The sequence below is a fragment of the Aulonocara sp. 'chitande type north' Nkhata Bay genome, linkage group LG11, assembly GCF_057382095.1.
Source record: "Aulonocara sp. 'chitande type north' Nkhata Bay isolate Kocher_YH1m ecotype deep benthic linkage group LG11, A_spYH_male_GT1.1, whole genome shotgun sequence".
Lineage (NCBI taxonomy): Eukaryota > Metazoa > Chordata > Actinopteri > Cichliformes > Cichlidae > Aulonocara > Aulonocara sp. 'chitande type north' Nkhata Bay.
The window spans coordinates 26856133-26873646 of record NC_141354.1 but is presented as its reverse complement, the minus strand read 5'-3'; the positions used below and the strand labels follow the sequence as shown (position 1 = coordinate 26873646).

General features: G+C 41.7%; 3 protein-coding genes across 3 annotated transcripts; 1 reads left to right on the top strand and 2 right to left on the bottom strand.

The window, feature by feature from the left end:
* The first annotated feature begins 2545 nt into the window (after window positions 1-2545).
* cdc42ep5 (CDC42 effector protein (Rho GTPase binding) 5) lies at window positions 2546-5608 on the top strand. The gene is made up of 2 exons (XM_086311586.1): window positions 2546-2830; window positions 3641-5608. The coding sequence occupies exon 2, from the start codon at window positions 3643-3645 to the stop codon at window positions 4528-4530; it is 888 nt and encodes a 295-aa protein (XP_086167712.1). The 5' UTR covers window positions 2546-2830; window positions 3641-3642; the 3' UTR covers window positions 4531-5608.
* A 228-nt stretch (window positions 5609-5836) lies between these two features.
* Window positions 5837-12468, bottom strand: grwd1 (glutamate-rich WD repeat containing 1). The gene is made up of 7 exons (XM_086311585.1): window positions 12190-12468; window positions 11982-12099; window positions 8835-8997; window positions 8527-8737; window positions 7840-7985; window positions 6998-7189; window positions 5837-6392 (listed from the first exon to the last, which is right to left on the bottom strand). The coding sequence occupies exons 1-7, from the start codon at window positions 12404-12406 to the stop codon at window positions 6084-6086; spliced, it is 1356 nt and encodes a 451-aa protein (XP_086167711.1). The 5' UTR covers window positions 12407-12468; the 3' UTR covers window positions 5837-6083.
* A 1298-nt stretch (window positions 12469-13766) lies between these two features.
* On the bottom strand, window positions 13767-16394 carry LOC147319182 (uncharacterized). The gene is made up of 5 exons (XM_086309981.1): window positions 15847-16394; window positions 15358-15464; window positions 15170-15241; window positions 14727-14873; window positions 13767-14596 (listed from the first exon to the last, which is right to left on the bottom strand). Exons 1-5 carry the CDS (start codon window positions 15857-15859, stop codon window positions 14261-14263), a joined length of 675 nt encoding a protein of 224 aa, XP_086166107.1. The 5' UTR covers window positions 15860-16394; the 3' UTR covers window positions 13767-14260.
* Between the last annotated feature and the right edge of the window lie 1120 nt (window positions 16395-17514).

Here is a 17514-nt window from a genome sequence, read left to right as displayed (position 1 = left end):
AAGACAGCTGGAGTTGGCAGAGTTAAAGAACAAGCACATCAGAGGGACAGCTCAGGCAAAACTGGACTGGATGTACCGGACAAAGGATGCTGAATACAGAGCTGCCAGGCAGGAGGAAAAGAGGAAGGCCACAGTGAAGACACGTAATGAAGGAGGACATGCAGGGGGTACGTGTGACCGAGGAGGAGGCAGAGGTGGCGACCCCTAAAGGGAGCATCTGAAAGAAGAAGTCATCGCTAATATCAATCAACAATTACTTATACAGAGCCCCCAAATGAATCCTATTATCAGCACCAGTGTCAGTTTTTATTCACGACATTCAACAAGTTTCACCACAGTTGACCATGTCTGGCAATGAGTAATGAGGGCAGCTCTTATTTTAATCAATGATGGGCAACAGTAGCTATTTTTTTTTACAGTTCTCATGATCCATTTTTCCCCTTTGACTTCCCGTGAAGCACACACAGCTGCAGGATGTGTGTTTGTGCTAGTGTGAGTACTACTGAGGGGAGGCGAGTCATTTCCTGCCTTAGTCGTTTCCAGAAATCCCCCCACCACTACACACACACACACACACACACACACACACACACATTTTTCAGAAATGGTCATTCAAGAGAGTCTTTAGAAGACTCTCTTGAATGACCATTTCTGAAAATCATCATACAAGTCAGCATACAATGAAGTCGTGATGTGTGTTAAAGGAGAAATCATGGGGTTAATCTTGGGGGCATGATGCTATCAAACATTAAACTCTGATAAGGAAAGAAAGACATGCTGCTGCGTTGCTTTTATTGTTGACACATTAAGTAAAAAAAACAGAAGTGCTCCTTTTCATCTTAAATGTAAAGTAAAAAGTAGGCCTTCAACGAGTAATCTCATTTTAAGGGTGTAGCTTTTGAAAACAAATACCTCACTTCTCATTTCTCACGGTGAAGGAAAATGTGCCTAAGGCTGAGTGAGCAGCTCGTTGGCTACATCATCACCAAACTATGTTTGGCATTTGTGACGAGAAATCACTCACAATGACTCAGTAACTGGTCCTATTGTATGAATACCTTGCTGTGGTAATGTTTCTGTTTGCTTTTACCCAGGGGAGGAAGTCTGATACTATCCTAAAAAGCATCTCTGCTCTACTCCCGTTGTCGGCCCAAAGTCAGGGTTTGTCTGGCCTTTTTTTTTATTTTAAAAAGATGAATCCTGACTTAGTGCACATGTAAATGATGTGGTTAGCTATGTGAAGTAATTATAAGGTGGAAACCCTTCAAAAATATGAGTGTGTCAACCGGCCTGTGTGACTGCATTCCTTTGGAAACATAATTGCAGGTATTCTGTCCACCCTACATCATTCAGCATGACATCAAAATTGTTTGCTGCTTGTGTAGCTCAACTGAGTTAAAACAGTGTGCAAGATGTCAACACAGCACAGAGAAGGTAAAACTGAGGTGCTGTTTGTCTAGGAATTGAAGCATTTTAGCAATCTTGGACAAGTTTTTTTTGATAAAGTTGTACAATTTTTAATTGGTCAACAGAGCACTACAGCAGCATATGTCACACTTACATTGATAAATAAGAGCTTTTAATCTTAAATCAGGGAATATGAAGACAGCTCTGTCTATTAATTGGATTGTGTTGTGTTCATGAGTAATTTCTGATTTCTCTAGAAAGAACTGCCACATTTTTTATTAATCCTCATCTTAAAATGAAGCCAAACAAGTGCACTACTTAGATGATGCTTTGTTTCTCTGCTTATCAAACCCAATTAATCCCAAATAGCTAGGAGAAATGAAATATGGAAACAACAAATAAGAGCTGGAGTCTGGTGAGGTTGAGATGGTTGGGGTTGAGTGGTAAAGGTTGGAAAGTTGGACAGTAGAGAGTAAGATGAGAAAAGACTTAAGATGTGCCCAAAGTTGGGAAAATACTGTGCTATAACAGCCAAAAATAAAACACAATCCATAACCCAAGAACTGAAATCAGTAAATATAGAGCTAAATTAGAAAAAATTCAATATGACGAAAAGAATCTCAATAAGGGGAAAAAAATAATAAACTGTTAAAAAATAATAAAGAAATAAATAAAACAAATGACCTTAATCAAATAGAAAAAAAGTGAAATAAAACAAAATAAACAAGCTAATAACTAAAGATCTTTTGTATACAGTGTATATAGTCTTATATAGCACAAAACACAATAAATGTAAAAAAAAAAAAAAAAAAAAGATAAAACGATTATTTCGTTCATATTTTTTATATTATACATTTCTATTTTATTTTAATAGTAAATAAAGCTACAGAAGCAATTTGCTAGCTATTAAAAAGTTAGGTGGTCCTTCAAGTAAAATGAGAAGAAACGAAACCCAATGTGTGGTTAGTGAGCAGGACTCTGTTTTTTTTTTTTTTCTTTAGCAGTATTTACATTTTGGCAACATTCCCTTAAAAAGATCAAACACACGCACACCTCGTGACAGGAGCCATTCGTTACATTTGTAACTAAACTCACTCATTCACAGAAACTCTGAATCAGTTTAACTGTGAACACAAACCGGGCAGCAGACAGGTCACGTTCGTGGGTCTGGTTTATATTTAACACTGTGCGATAGAGTCGTCAGCACTTTGATCCAGCTCGCTCCAATAACTGGCGCGTCACTTCCTCAGCCCGTGCCCATCCCTTTGGAGGAAAAAAAAAGAAAAAGAAAACTCACACAGGCGGACGACGGCGAGAAAAAAGAGCGAGGGAAAAGTTGAGAGGGAAGCGAAAGCGAAAAGCCAGATGAAAAAGCTGGAGAGTGGAGAGGGAGCCAACCAAAGACCAGAGTTCACGCTTTAAAGTAAGTTTTTTTCTAAATACTTTACATGTTTTGGTGGCGCCCACACTCAGTTGATAAGCTGAGTTTTACATTGATCCACACGCTTCTCTGATTGGTTTATCAATAGCCGCATCTCCCTTTACCAATACTTCTTAGAGCTGTATATTTATCTAAAGAACATTTACTTTGAATTGTTATTGGAAAACTTTGAGGGTTGGGCTTACAGGCCTGCAGCCCCCTCCCCTGCTAAACCCATAACTACAGCCAAACGTGGAGACTGGCTTCAGTCAGAGTGTATAACATGTTATAAAGGTGACTCGAGAGATTAACAAATATAATGTGCAGTAATGGCTAGCGCTTATTCCATTAATTAGCCCTTCTTTTTAATTAAATAATGTTATAATGATCTCAGCAGGAGCAGGGTTTAATCTAATGTCCACCGGTTGTTTTTAACTTAGAGATCTACTTTTGTAGAAACTGTTTAACCGTGGTTTTGTCTACAAACACCCCTGAGGGCAGAGAAAAGTATGTGCTAACTTTGCATAGTGTTCTTCAAGTACAAGTCTCAGCATGGCCTTCACAGCTGCACCAGTGCCAAAACGCTCACTGGTTTCCCACAATATTGCACAACATGGTGGATTTTCAGACTGGCCTGTCCTATCACTGGAGCCCTCCATTGTACATGTGCTTTTTTAACTTTTTGTTCATTCACTAGTTGTTGTTCTTTTTGTGTCTTCATTCAGGAAGTGCTGTCATAACAAAACAATTGAATAATTCATCCTTCCTTTTAATTTTTGCCTTCTTCCTTCCTTTACCTGCCTTTCTTCACAGTCATGCCACTCCACAAATCATCCCGGGCCTCTCGCCTGGACCCTACCATGATCTCAGCCCCGCTGGGTGATTTTCGTCACACGATGCACATCGGCAGGGGAGGAGACGCCTTTGGCGATACCTCTTTCCTGTCCACTCTTGGCCCGAGTTCACCCAAACCTGACCCGGCGAGTCCTGGGATTGTTTCTTCTTCCTACCACAGTGATCTTAATGCAGATGCACCAGAAAGCCTGCAGAACAATGAGCTTCGGCACTCTGACTCAGTGTCTTCATTAAACCTGGACCTAGACCTGGACCTGGGTCCATCTATGCTTGGAGATGTACTAGGCGTAATGGATGGTTTGGGGCTCCACTCTAATCAGGAGGTAGTGGAAACAAAGCAGGGGAAAGGGGCTGCGGCGATGTCTGTGAACAGGCAGAGAGAGCTGAATGGGAAGAACTTGGCAGAGCATGACGGAATCCAGGTGGAAGACAGCAGGATACCAGATGTGAACGGGATGAAGCTAAAGGGGTTACGACCAAAGGTGAGATTCAGCGATAAACGGGAGGAGATCATTCGTCAGGCATCGGAAGAGGAAGAAAGTCAAGGGTTTGACTTCCAGGAAGAGGATCAGGATCTGGAAGCATGTAATAGCCCAGTGAGGAGTGAGAGCGAGAAAGGCAAAAGTCCAGCTGATGGAGGTGAAATTGAGTTCACCAATCACAATGCAGATTTGCCGCCCAGTCCTGCCTCGTCACAAAGCTCCGAGTATGAAGGGGTCACCCCATTGGACAGGAGGAGGGTTGGCAGCTGCCATTCAGAGACTGATTCAGAGGAGGAGGAGGAGGTGGATGAAGAAGGACGAGGCTACACATTTGAAGATGAGTTTGATGATGAAATCGGTTTATAGGGGATAAACTACACCAACAAATCTTTGCTGTCAAGTAAATCAAATATACTGTATTTTCCTTATTTCATCATTCCTCCACCAAGGACATACCATGTGTGACCAAAGATGTTGATTTGGCCGTGAACCAGATTACGCAAAAAATACAAAGCTGAATGTTATTAAACTTTGCGGAGAGTTGGAACACGAGCAAAGGACATACCAAATGTGGATCCAGATGACCTCGTTTCAAATTACAGAACAGGATGCTGGCCTTGGTGGAGGACTGCGTTCTCAGAGTACCTTTCTTTTTCGGTAGCTTTTGAATGGGAGGTTTAAATACGATATATCTGACTTCAAACTGGATTTTTCAGAACTTAATGAGACGATGTTGCTCAACTGGAAAAGACATTGTTTTTATCTACCAGGGTAACAGATTTGCAGAAGACTTGATATTTGATCAGAAGAAAAAAAAAAATCAGTGAGCCGTTTTGGTAATGAAAGTGAAAAGTTTGCGACACTTTGATTTCTTTTCATTCTTGGACGTTTTTGCTTTAGAAATCAAAGCTCAGCGGAAAGTTTGATTGAAGCTAAATTAAACTGCATCGTTAATTAATTTCTTTTGTCTTTGATGTCTTTAAAGGGAGCTATACACTTACATTATTGTACCCTGTGATATACGAGTGTCTTACTACATATTCATCATATTGCATGTTTATTAAAGTCTTTGAAAAGGTCTTCAAAGGGTTGCGAGAGACGGCGTCTATAAATAATTACTGTGAATGTGTCACATTCCAAATCTTACAACGGCTCAGACCAAATGCGACTTGATATCAAAGTGCAGTTATTAGCACAGCTGTTCCTTTAAGGCCGTGGGGCTGGGTTAACACTAAAATGCAAAGACAATCATGTGATTTTAAATCAGGAGCAGCAGTGGAATTGCTATTTTTTTGCTTTTTTGTTGTTGTTGTGTTACTTCATAATGCTGTAAAAGGGAAATACCATTCAACTCATGCTGAAAATGCTGGTTAACACATTCGTTAGCCTGTGGTTTCACAAAGATTACAGTGAAAAGAATAAAGCGACTTCAAAAAGATAGAAACCAGCCTCGGCTTTTGTTTCAAGGAAAGTTGCTGAAAAGCTAAATGCCTGAGATCCAACTATACCAGGTAGCTGCTGGTGAGAGTGAAATTTCACACACATTAATACTGAAATAAACCTGTTTCATTTTATCATTTTCATAATGATTCCATTTATATTAAAGGTTAGAGATGTTTGACAGGAAACTCATTTTTTCCTTTAGCAATTCAAAAAGTAAATGACAGAGCAGTCAAGTTATCAAAAATTTATTTTAAGCATGCAAGTGATGCCTTAAAAAGTTCAAAAGTCTGTAAACATACAGGCTGAAAGTTAAACGGGACCATAATGTGGTGCCTTTGTTGGAAAATAAATGTCAAAGAGCTGAATTATTACATACACAGCTTATTTATATACATTACAACCTTCTTAGTGCTTGTTACACATGTATCAGTCATGTAAATGCAAAACTATCCATTTGTCTCTAAAACGCACAAACGCTACACGGATATCGTCCTGAACACGTTGAATCCCGACAGAGCCGTGGAGACCATCATGCCCGGCATCTGCGGGTGCCAGTGGATCTCCTTGATCTCAGACTGACCCTGGTGCAGGAACAGCAGCTGAGGGGGAAGGTCCCTGACCGCCTCCACCCTGGCGCCCACGTCGCACGACTCCACAGACAGATCCCACTGGCTGACGATGTCGTCGGCGCCCGAGGCGGCGAACACGCTCGAGTCCACGGGGTTCCACTCCACCGAGGTGATGGGAGCGCTGTGTTGCTTGAAGTTGGCCACGGGACGCCCGGTCTACAGGAACAGGAGAGCAGTGAGGTGTGACAGCTGTTCATACAGTTTCAGCTCAGTGGGGTTTCACTCTGAAAACATACTAGGAGCAACCACTGAACAGAGCAGTTACTGTCATGCTTCAGGCCTGCTTGAAGAACAAAAGGACTGGGTGTGCATCAGAAGGGTGATCTGTGCTCATGTTTTTACCGATGTACACAGAGGTGTCTAAACTCGTCATTATGGGGGAAAGGGTTAAATATGTCGCTCATACGGTGCAACTAGGACTTTGTGTACTGTGAAAGTCTCATTCAGCTCTCTGTAATAAATCATGTAAATGTTTTTTCACCAAATATATTAAAATAGTTTCCTGATTTAGAAGGGAGGCAACAGCTAAAGCTATTATTGTTACACAACTGTACAACTAATGTTAGGTGGGGCCGGAACACTAAGAGGTGAGACAATCTGACAGCACAAGCCTAAAGATTGTTTTCCATTTAACACTAATCGTGGGTCACAGTGACATGTTGGCACACTGATAATAGCTCTGTTATTGTGAGTGCAATGTGTGTTTAATTAGACTTACATAATTATCTTTAGATGTATTGCCTCCATTTATTCTTTTGTACCTTAAACTGTCGCAGATCCCACACTTTCAGGAGTCCATCGTCCCCTCCTGACAGGAGGAATGGTTCGCTCCTGTTCCAGCTGATTACATTGATGTCCGATGAGTGAGCTTCATTGGCTGAGAGCATTGAATTGGGCGGGGCACGGATGTCCCAGATCCGAATAGACTGATCCACTGAACAAGATGCAAAAACCTGGTGAAAGAGAGTCCAGTTACTTTAAAAGTTTACTTTACAATAACTATTAACACAATAAGATCCAACAGCCTTCACAAACAAGGAACTATTTCCTTTTAAGAATTTACTAGGGGAGGGCTCTGGTGGGCTTTGCATGCTTAATGATCCTTACTGCAGCAAGAAATTTTAGACAAGACTGTACAAGTTGAAAAGCCCTGAGAATCCAAAATAAATAAAGAATACTTTCATAAATGCAAACACCCAGTCTTATAGGACGAACATCGACATGTCACAAACTGGTTTGGTGACTAACTGCTGCGCTAAGACTGGCGTAATTTACATAGTTTGGGCTGTAATTTGTTATGTCACAACTCTGTGGTGCCACACAGCAAGTGTTACCATATTCTATTTTTACCACGTGCCATTTAACAGCAAGTTTCCATAATTCTGCTCCGTGACCGCACCCAATTTTTTCAACGAATTACCCACACATCACCAGGGACTTAACCTTAGTGGAAGATACCTAGAAATGTATAGACATCACAATTCTTAAGATTCAGAACAGACACTCCTACTATTGTTACCGCTGCGGTTAAGGGTGCAACAAGCCAGCAAGCACAATCTGCCAAAGTTTGTGCCACTACGTCACCGTTGGTGTACAAACATACTGTAGCTTCTGTAGGCGACCACTGCAGATCTTCCACAGACTTTGTGTGGGAGCTGAAAGGTCGCTGGTCAATCTGCCAGGAAGTCCCCCCCTCCCGCGGCTCCCACACGTGGATGTTTTTCTTGCAGTCCCCGCTGACAAGCCGACCTGTCAACAAAACACAAAACAATTAACATTTTAATCTTTGACAGACATCTATTCAATTCTTTATCTCAGTCAATCGCAGCTTTCAAAGACATTCAAATACATGCAAATAAAAACAACCCGTTTACATGTTTAAGAGGAATTTGTGTTCTTCTTTGTCGGCACTTTAAGGTGGATTTCCTTCCAGCGTTATTCTTATAAAAGCCCACACTGGCATCTTTTCACTAAAACTACTGCACGTTTTTAATCGTAGCTGATCCCTCTCTGACGTATACACCGGTGTCAGCCCTGCAGTGGACAATACTTTTCTGATTCCCGATGACAGGTTTGCACGGGCAGACACAGTTAAGAACATGGGAACAAAAATATCTTGCACAAGGTGGAGACTGTTTTTATCATGTCAATCAGATAACGAAGTAGTCCAGGTGCAATCAGGGACATGGCTGCTTGCACAAAACAATGTTGCCACACAGGGTGAGCTGTTTTGCTTTTCTTTTGTTTTTTCACATCTGTATAGCAGTCTTACAGGATAAGCCTCACATACCAGGTACTTTAGGCGACCAGTCAATTGCAAAGCCTTCAGTCATGTGCCCTGAGAAACTGAAGAGCGCTGCTGCCTCCTTCTGCTGTTTGATGAATGCAGCCATAGCAGCAGAACTGTGGACGGCCTCCAGCTGGGATCGGAGATCAAAGATTTCCACCTGTCCCTTGTCTGACCACACAGCGGCTAATGACTGCTCTCCAACCTGAGTCACCTGGACGCCAAGAAGCAAAATTAGTCGAATCATCAGAGAATTAAGAAAAACTGATGCACAAGATACTGATTTTATTTACTTATAAACGTCTACATACCCTGACTCTGTTAATCCCCCCATAGTGGGGCATCATGGCCAGTTCCATCTGTGGTTTCTTTTCTTCATCCTCCTCCTCTTCATCACTTTCGTCATCGCTGCTCTCTTCCTCCTCTTTGTCCTTCTCTGTTCCATGAAGGTTATACATGCGCATGACCAAAAGTCTGCCAAAAAAAACAAAACAATTAATTAACAATTAATTTATTAGCATTGATTTCTGGGACATACCCCAGTCCAAACAGAAAAATCAAACTATCCTGCATCAGTGTGCTTCATCTTTGAGTGCTTGAGATTTTCCAATAACCTTTAATTGACCACTGAAGTCTCCACCGAAAGGAGACCTTTCAGGGGAACAGTACGAGAGCTGACATCAGAACAAAACTGAAACTGTGCATCACAGGAAAATCCAAACAACAAACAAATAAAAACAACATTGTGGTGTGGTCTATAGTGAAGAGAGTCAATGCTTTAATGTTAGCATCCAAAAGAATCTTCCTTTAGACATTAAAGAGTTTGCTTTTCTCTGCTATAAACGACACATTTGGTAATGATAACAATAAACATGTACAACAGGAAAAATGGGAAAATAAGGGGAATTTAACATTACTACACATGGAAACGTGGCAATAATGCGATGATTTTGGATGAAAGGACACCTCCTGGGGACACCTGCACAAAGCAGCTTTTTAAATAAGGAATGAAGTTGTTGGAGGTCTTAAATTTAAAGAAATTAAAATCATTTTCAAGTTTTAGTCTTGCCCACTACTCCTGCAATACTGGTCTAATGTAAAAACATCCATCCTCTAATCTAATTAGAGGTCTTGAACCTGAACGAATGTGTTTCTCCTCCTGGCATCCAAGCAGGGATCTTTCACAGGTATTACTTATTGTTACTTATTAAGGTTAATTATGGTTATTTTTGTCTTCTTTCAGCTGCTCCCTTTAGGGGTCGCCACAGCACATCTGCCTCCATCTCTGGCTTCCTCCTCTGTCTCATTAGCCGTCTGCATGTCCTCCTTCACTACATCCGTGAACCTTTTTCTGTGGTCTTCCTCTTTTCCTCCTGCCTGGCAGTTTAGCACCCTCGCTTGTACCTTTCCTTCTTTTTCATTGCCTTCAAGCAGACCTTCCTTACTCCTCCTCCTTTTTCTTTGCCCAGCAGTAGCACAATTTCCTCCAGCTGCCTGTCATTAACCCGGACCTTGACCGGGCCAGTACATAAAAAGCTCTCTTGATAATCTGCATATTTGATTTTCTGAATGCCGTTCCTGATGCAACCCTTAGCCTTTATTCGAGCTTGGGATCAGCACTTGCAGTAACCTGGCTTGTGGCCCACCGTGTCTGGCATTGGTATTCTTTTATTGTTGTATGAATGAGAAAGTGTGAGTGAACAGAGTTTCTACAACATCTACACGTTTGTTTTTATCCCACACTGTGATCAAACTATAGTCAGACTATAGATGACCAACTTAATCTGCTACATAAACTCATTGTCTTAGGACAACTTTGCCATGAATTAGGATAAAAATGCAACTACAAATACCTGTGTTCAGCTCTACTGCTCGGCACATGGCTGCAGCAGAGCTGAGCTGCTGTCGCTTCTAAATGTGGTGAAGCTTAATGCCTGCTTTCAGCTTTTTGAACTCTTTAACTCTCCCTACTCAATACTCCAGAGTAAACAGACCAAGTGCTCACTTTGTGCTACTGATTAGCTGTGTTACAGTGATGTGACTTTTAAAATTAGAGTAAGCCAGCCTTTATTCTGTGAACTGTCCTAGTAATAATAGGGAGAAAAATGGAATATTAATTGTGGCCTCACGGCTAGAAGGTTCAGGGATTTGAACTTCCAACAGACTGGGTGGCGCCGCTCTGTGTTTTCTTTTAGCTCACTTTCTCCTACAGTCGAGCGGCTTACAGTTAACTGGTGACTTAAAGCTGGGTGTGAATATGAGCATGAATAGGTGTCTGTCTCTGTAGCTTACACAGCTAAAAAAACAAAACCACGGAAGTGCCAAAAACTACAGGTGCTCAAACAGTCGCTTCAGGCTAGCCAAAGCATTAAAATGCCCAAATCCAGCCATGAAGCTACCGTGGTTACATCCTGGTCTCTGCAGCCAATCTCTCCCATTATAACAGCTGTACAGGAGTGTGTGTTAATTTAATAACTCACCGACTTGGATTTCATTTGGATGTTTTTCATAACTCTGACTCCCAGCTGTGCCAGGATCAAGCAGCTGCAGCCAGCTGCTGTGTGCCAAACTTGTTCGTGCCCTTTGGCATATTTTTAATAGAACAATCCGCTGTGTGGTATTGAGTGTCCAACAACTGTATGCTTCATTTTTAGGGAGAAAAATTCTAGTATTTGGAACAAATTAGTAGTAAACACATTTAAACCCGCAGGTCTCACAATTCCCCAGCTTGGATAAACTGGAAAGTTACCTCAGGACATCCGGGCTAAAAGCTATACCAAATCAGCATGCATACTCAGACCCCTTGGGAAAAAGGGAGCGGCTCAAAGTACCCAATTAGTAATAATATGGAATTATATTTGTCTGGGAGGGTTGCACACAAATGGATGCAGCTTCCTAACCAAGCTTTTTAGAATTAGTGGAAAACAGTCCAGTCCAACCTCTCACGCAAAAATGAATACGTCCCACTGCAAAAGTGCTTCCCTCTGCTTATGGTTTTTGTACTTGCTCTTGTTAAATTTCAAAAATATCCTTTTGTAATCACTTTACTTAATTAGTCTTGCTCTTAAATAATATTTGCAAGCCATTATTTTATCCTCTGGTGCTGTGTTTGCTCATTTTAACTTTGCCTAAATGTTGTTATGCAACTGCCATCTGAATGCGTCTGCTACGAATAAATATGCATTTAAAAACTGGGGGGATGGGGGGAGTTTATGGGTTTAACTTGCCTCTTGCACAATGTCAGCTGGATAAAATTACTCCAGGCCAAACATGACAGATCACTCTAAAATATATTTGTGAAACTAACCACTGACACCAGTTTAAACGACCAAAATAAACACACGGAGGTGCAGGACATCCGGCGTTATTGAGCAGGACCTTTAAAAATGGTGCTTTCGGATTAAATGCTGAGTGCCGACAGTAATGAAGGTGTGGGTTAAAGGTCAGTGGTCCTGTACCTGTTCTTCAGAGCCGTGTCCGCCTGCGTGCCCGCACAGAGCAGCATGGACAGGGGAAACTGCTCCCTGCTGTCTCCATCTCCATCCCTTAAGATGTCGAAGCTCAGGCATGGAGCACCTGAACATAAACAACAAGGTAACTTAAGCCCAGAGATCCCACATGGTGGAAGCGTGAACTTCATTGGGAGTAATGATGACTTTAACTTGCCTGTCTGGCACTCGTGATACATGCGGTACGCGGAGCGGTCCATCTCCAGCTCCTCCCCGGGCTCAAGCGGCTCGATCCCGGGCACGTACACTTTCTTCTCCTCCTCTCCCTCTGCCCCTTCCTCTTCCATTTCCACCCCTTCGTCCTCATCGCTGCCTGCTTCGTCCATCTCCTCCATCTCGTTTTCCTCCACGGCGTGCTCACCGGGCGCAGACATCTTGGCAGAGGCACGGTGTGGCGTACTTCCGGTGCAGGCAGCGGCCACGTGGTTTAAACGCCGCTCACCCTCCTCACCAGCGGCGCCCCTCTCTCCCTGTTTACGGGAATTCAGCTGACCTCTTTGGCAAAAGAGCCCCTGTTGCCAGGAAAGACCAGGCTTGCAATTGTTTGTCTCACACTGTAAGCCCTGAGGATCACGTGAACATTATTAGCGTGGACACTGTTAGCGTTAGCTACATGGCAAATGTTCTGTCTCCTCCCTGGAAGATAATTAGCCTTTTGCTTAAGAACATTTGGGATCGTGTCCATGCACCGATCAGTAAAGAGTCTTCACCTCTGAGTCATGATTGTGTGATTTAATGAGATTTATTTGAATGTGCTGTATTACATCTTACGCAGCACAGCCTGGTACTGGCAGGGGGCTCAGCAGCCCCTGCACCACTAATGGGAAGTCAGGCTTTGACTCACAGCTACTCACTGGCAATAATTTATAGATAGTTTTGCACTCACTGTATCAGGGTGTTGGGAAACTGCCATAAAAGCTGCTATGCTAAATTCATAAGAATACTTGGGCAATTTCTCTTATACACGTTTGTCTAAGCATGTGTTTCTTTCTTTTACATTTGTGTTTGAATTTCATTATTAAAATTGTGCCAGAGATTCTCTTGAAACCTTCTCTGCTCTTTTAACAAACACTCACATTTAAGAGATTGTGAAACTACTCGGGGGGTTCTGTCAGGACGAAGGTGTTTCTTTCACGTGTAGCTGAGTACAAGTAGAGACAAGTGCTCTTTTATCGAGGTCTTTGACAAGAGCCTTAACATCCCGGGCTGTTCTACCACACATTCCTCTGTCATCTGCAACTGATCTCTTAGACTTTTTAGTTATTTAATTTTTTTTTAAACTAAAGCTGCAGAATATATTTGAAGAGTTTCCAGACAAAGGCTGCCTCTTTACAAGAGAATCTACGGTTGAGTTCACACGAATGCAGACTCTTGCAGTTGGAATGCAAGATTAAACACAAAACGTAATCTCTTAAAAGCAGCAGGGAGAAAACTGTAAACATATAACTCCGACTGATTAAATACTTTGCTGCTGCAAATAGCAGGACCACACTGCAAAGTTACAAATGCAAATTGGGCAAGAATTGTACCTGTGATTGCTCTGCAACTGTAGTTTTATTAATGTCATAAGTTAGTGCTGATCATAGGCTACAGTATCATTATGCAGGCATTACAGCTGTAATTGGCAGTGCACTGATTTTAACAACTTCATAAACTGTTGAGTTTTTCAGTGTGCCACAGTGCATAATCATTTTTTACAAATGTGGAGAGAAATGACAGTATTTACCTCTAAAATGTGGCGTAAAAGTGTATTTAAATGAAAAAAAAAAAGTAAATATGTATATCCCAACACTTAAGCACATTTACTTAAGTAGTCTAACTGCAAATGTACATTCAAAATACTGTAATAAATATAACACAGACTTTGGATACTGGCAAGTTACACCAAAAGCTAACGATGCATATATCTAAATGTCTTTAATTTATTTTTCTGTACAAAAGTAAATACATATACATCCATTTGTAAACAGTGGCAGGCAATGCCCATTAGCAAGAAGAACATAAACCATAGATAGCTTGCTCTAAATAGTGATGCTATTGGATTACATCTGCGATATCACCTCTTACAGAGCACTGTTGGACGGCGAGACTGGTGGTTTGCTCTAATTTTGTGCATCAGATGTAACACTTGAGTTTCACAAAGCTTACCACACCGAAACACAGAGACAAAAACTTAAGAAAACAGTCATCAGTGCCTATAAAGATATATATAAGACCCTTTTTGACAACTATGGTAGCAAACACCAGTAGAGTCTTAATAATAAGGAGCTCCAAACAAATGCAGAATATGATGGGGGAACCCCACTGGACAGTGGCGGTGTGTCTATAATCCTGCCAGATTTCATATTGTCTACCGCTCTAGTGGTTAAAAGTCTGGCCCTTGATGGGCTGTAGTCCTTCCTTTCAACAGACGGTGGCAAGTTGGGCAGGGTGCATGTTTCAATTGAAGGTGGGCACCCAATTTGAATCCACCGGCTAAAAAGTTCTGATGTTAACTTTAGGAGTTCTTCTGGAGAGGAAGACACCAAGGAGAACTGGGATAAGTCTGTCTCCTCCCGAAACATCTGCAGCAAGGAAACAAGGAAGAGAGATCAGTATTATCAAGACAACAAATCTGACTAACAAAGTCATGTTTGAAACAGCTACTTGATACTGAAGCGAGCAATGTCACGACAAGAAAAAGAGAATACGTACTTCCATGTTTCTGTTCTTGCTAATAATTTTATCCAGTGTCCGTGTAAGTTCCACAACAAGAGAGTGATTTAAGTGTTCCTCCCAGAGGTTTGTCAGGAACACTTGCCAAGAATCATGGAGGACATACGCAGCAGGGAACACGCAACACTGCGAGGAAAAACAGAGCAACACAATAACCCCAAAATTAGGACTAGCATGTAAAACACATGACAAATCACCGCAAGAACCACACAAGTAACCGTGTTACGAGAGAGGCTGGAGGCCACTTGGGACAACAGACTGTTATTAAACAGAGCATGTGACTTGTTATAGTGGAAGACGACCAAAGAAAAAAAGCAAGTAATTATTCTCTTTAAAAAAAAACCCAAGTGGGCTTCAGGAGAAGGTTAAAATGAACAGGATATATAAGATCTATATGAGCACTTCCTATATAAACAACTCACCGGATCGGTGTCACAGAGCATGTGTCTTGTATATCGATGTACCACATAGTAATCCTTAGGAAACACTGTGCGCTGAAGGAGGGAGAAAAGAGGCAAAGATGAGAAGCCAGATACCCAGAAGGACCACACAGGTCTATATGGACATAGAAGTAAATATTTAGAAACGAAGTAAAGAGAGTTTCACTTACAAAGCCTGCTGAACTCGAATCGATGGTCCCTTTGATATTTTTCACACCTTCCAGGTCAAACTCACATCCACCACATGGGGCAGTTAGTAATGACAGCAACAGTAGAACTGTTGGAGACATGATAAGAGCGAAAGCCACAGAAAACAAGTCACATAATTGCTGGAAACTTTCTGTGGTTTGTAGCTTGTTCAAAGTGCATAGCTACTAAAAAGAACATGACATCATTTCCTGTGTAAATTAGCCATTTCTTTCTTTTTAAAAAAAAAGAAAACAGCAGGAGACACTGGGCTACGATTGCAACATCTCTAATTTAATTAGGGCACCAGAAATGGCTGTGATGTTTCAAAGTGGCGCAAAAAAACCAACTTTGATTCACCATTTAAATCTCACTATGCATTAACCAGGACTGCTGTTTCACTATAATCCCACAGACATTTAAAAAGGGTGAAAAACAGACAAAAATTTAACATGAAAATAATAGTTTCTCACCTCGCAGTGTCATCGTTTTATCTTGACTGCATGTCCATTTCTCTTGTTGACAGCAGTGACTCTGCAGGCAAGCTTCACTGTCACTCTGTAAAAGGCGAAGCTTCCTCCTGTGGTTTTTTTACAGGTCTTTGAAAGAGCAGGCTTCTGTCTCTTCTTCTTCACTGCTTGATATTTAGTCTTCCTGTTCACATCCCTCAGATCATCCCCTTCTCTTTACTTAGGGTCCTTTGGTACTTTCCATGCACATGCCCCACTTGTCACCTCACATCGACATGCTCTCTCACTTTGGGTTTTCCCACTTGAAGCCAGGGTGGCTGCAGCCTTTCACTTTGAAAGCCTTGTTTTTCTATTTCCCTTTCTAAATCTTTTCTCCTTTCCCTTTCTCACTACTGACCTAGAATTTTCCTGGCCACTCTGTCTCTGTCCCTTAAAAGTGGTTAATGAATAAAGTGCCAGAGCTGACCTCTTCCCCTGGATTTCTCCCTATCCCTCTGTATCCTACTCAGACACAGGCACAGCTCAAAGTGAAAGTGCTCCGCTCAATTCTCCCTTTATGCGTCGGCCACTCCCACAGGCACACGTTTTACCTCACTATTGACTGACCCGTCTCCCTCCCTTCTGCTTCCCACATTCCCCAACACCCCCCCACCCCCATCCTCCCGCTCCCACCCCCATCCTCCCGCTCCCAACCAGGGCCGAAGAGGCTTAGTTATGCAGTCAGAGCATATGCTTTTCATTTGGATTCTTCCCCACACCTCTCTGCCTGTTGATTCTATCAGTCGCTGTCCCGTAAGTCAGTGCGCAGTATCATCCCATTAAGTCATTCATTAACAGTCAGTTTCTTTTAGAAATAAGGATCACATTCATTACATTCCTCGAAGAGCTAACGAGAAAGATTGCAACACTGAATTGCCAGAAGATGCAAGTCATCCCAACATGACTGCTTTCTTTAGTCATTAATGTTAAAATTGGCTTTACAGAGTTGTATGGTATGATTGTGATGATAGCTGTGCACAGCTGTCATCATCCTGTCTGTAAAGCGTTGTTTTGTGGCCTCAGGTTACGCAAAGCATCACGTTGGTTTGGGATATCAGTCAGATGTCAACAGGAGTTGATTAATGATGAAAGGAAGGAAGTCGTTATTCTTCATGTTTGTTGGATCATAAGCCAAACGACAGAGGAAAATTTCCCAGAGAGGTATCTCTACTGACAGGAAAAGGAAACCAGATAGCCGCAGCAAGCGAGGGCTCCATATTCCCCAAGGCATGACTAAATCAAAACCTCTTTACTTATGCTACGTTTATAATGATTGATATAAATATCTAGTCAGAGTGCCGTCTTCCTGGTTCATACTGCATTTAAAATTCAGAGGGAAGTAAATACGCAGAAAATTTGTGAAGCTGCTGCAGATGAAGTCCACACATGTCGGAGCCTAACTCAACAAATGAAATCCAGATTTAATAAAAACAAAAGAAGTGCATTCCTTTAAATAGGAAAAAAAACCTAGTCACTCCAATATATGCAAACTCACTTTTTCCTTCATAATTAGGACTAAAACACAAGTTTGAAACTTAAAATTTTGGGGTCATGAAATTTTTTTTCAAAAACATCCTCCAACTTAAATAAAGCCACATTTTACTGAGTAAAGTCTGCGAGCTTCAGCACATC

Coding starts and splice junctions, on each gene's coding strand:
- cdc42ep5 (XM_086311586.1), top strand. CDS start 3,643: ATGCCACTCCACAAATCATCCCGGGCCTCTCGCCTGGACCCTACCATG.
- grwd1 (XM_086311585.1), bottom strand. CDS start 12,406: ATGTCTGCGCCCGGTGAGCACGCCGTGGAGGAAAACGAGATGGAGGAG. Junction 8,998..11,981: donor GACACGGCTCTGAAGAACAG/GTACAGGACCAC, acceptor TTTTTTTGGCAG/ACTTTTGGTCATGCGCATGT. Junction 7,986..8,526: donor CTGGTCGCCTAAAGTACCTG/GTATGTGAGGCT, acceptor TTTTGTTGACAG/GTCGGCTTGTCAGCGGGGAC.
- LOC147319182 (XM_086309981.1), bottom strand. Junction 15,242..15,357: donor ATTCGAGTTCAGCAGGCTTT/GTAAGTGAAACT, acceptor TCCCTCCTTCAG/CGCACAGTGTTTCCTAAGGA. Junction 14,874..15,169: donor TGCTCTGTGACACCGATCCG/GTGAGTTGTTTA, acceptor TTTTCCTCGCAG/TGTTGCGTGTTCCCTGCTGC.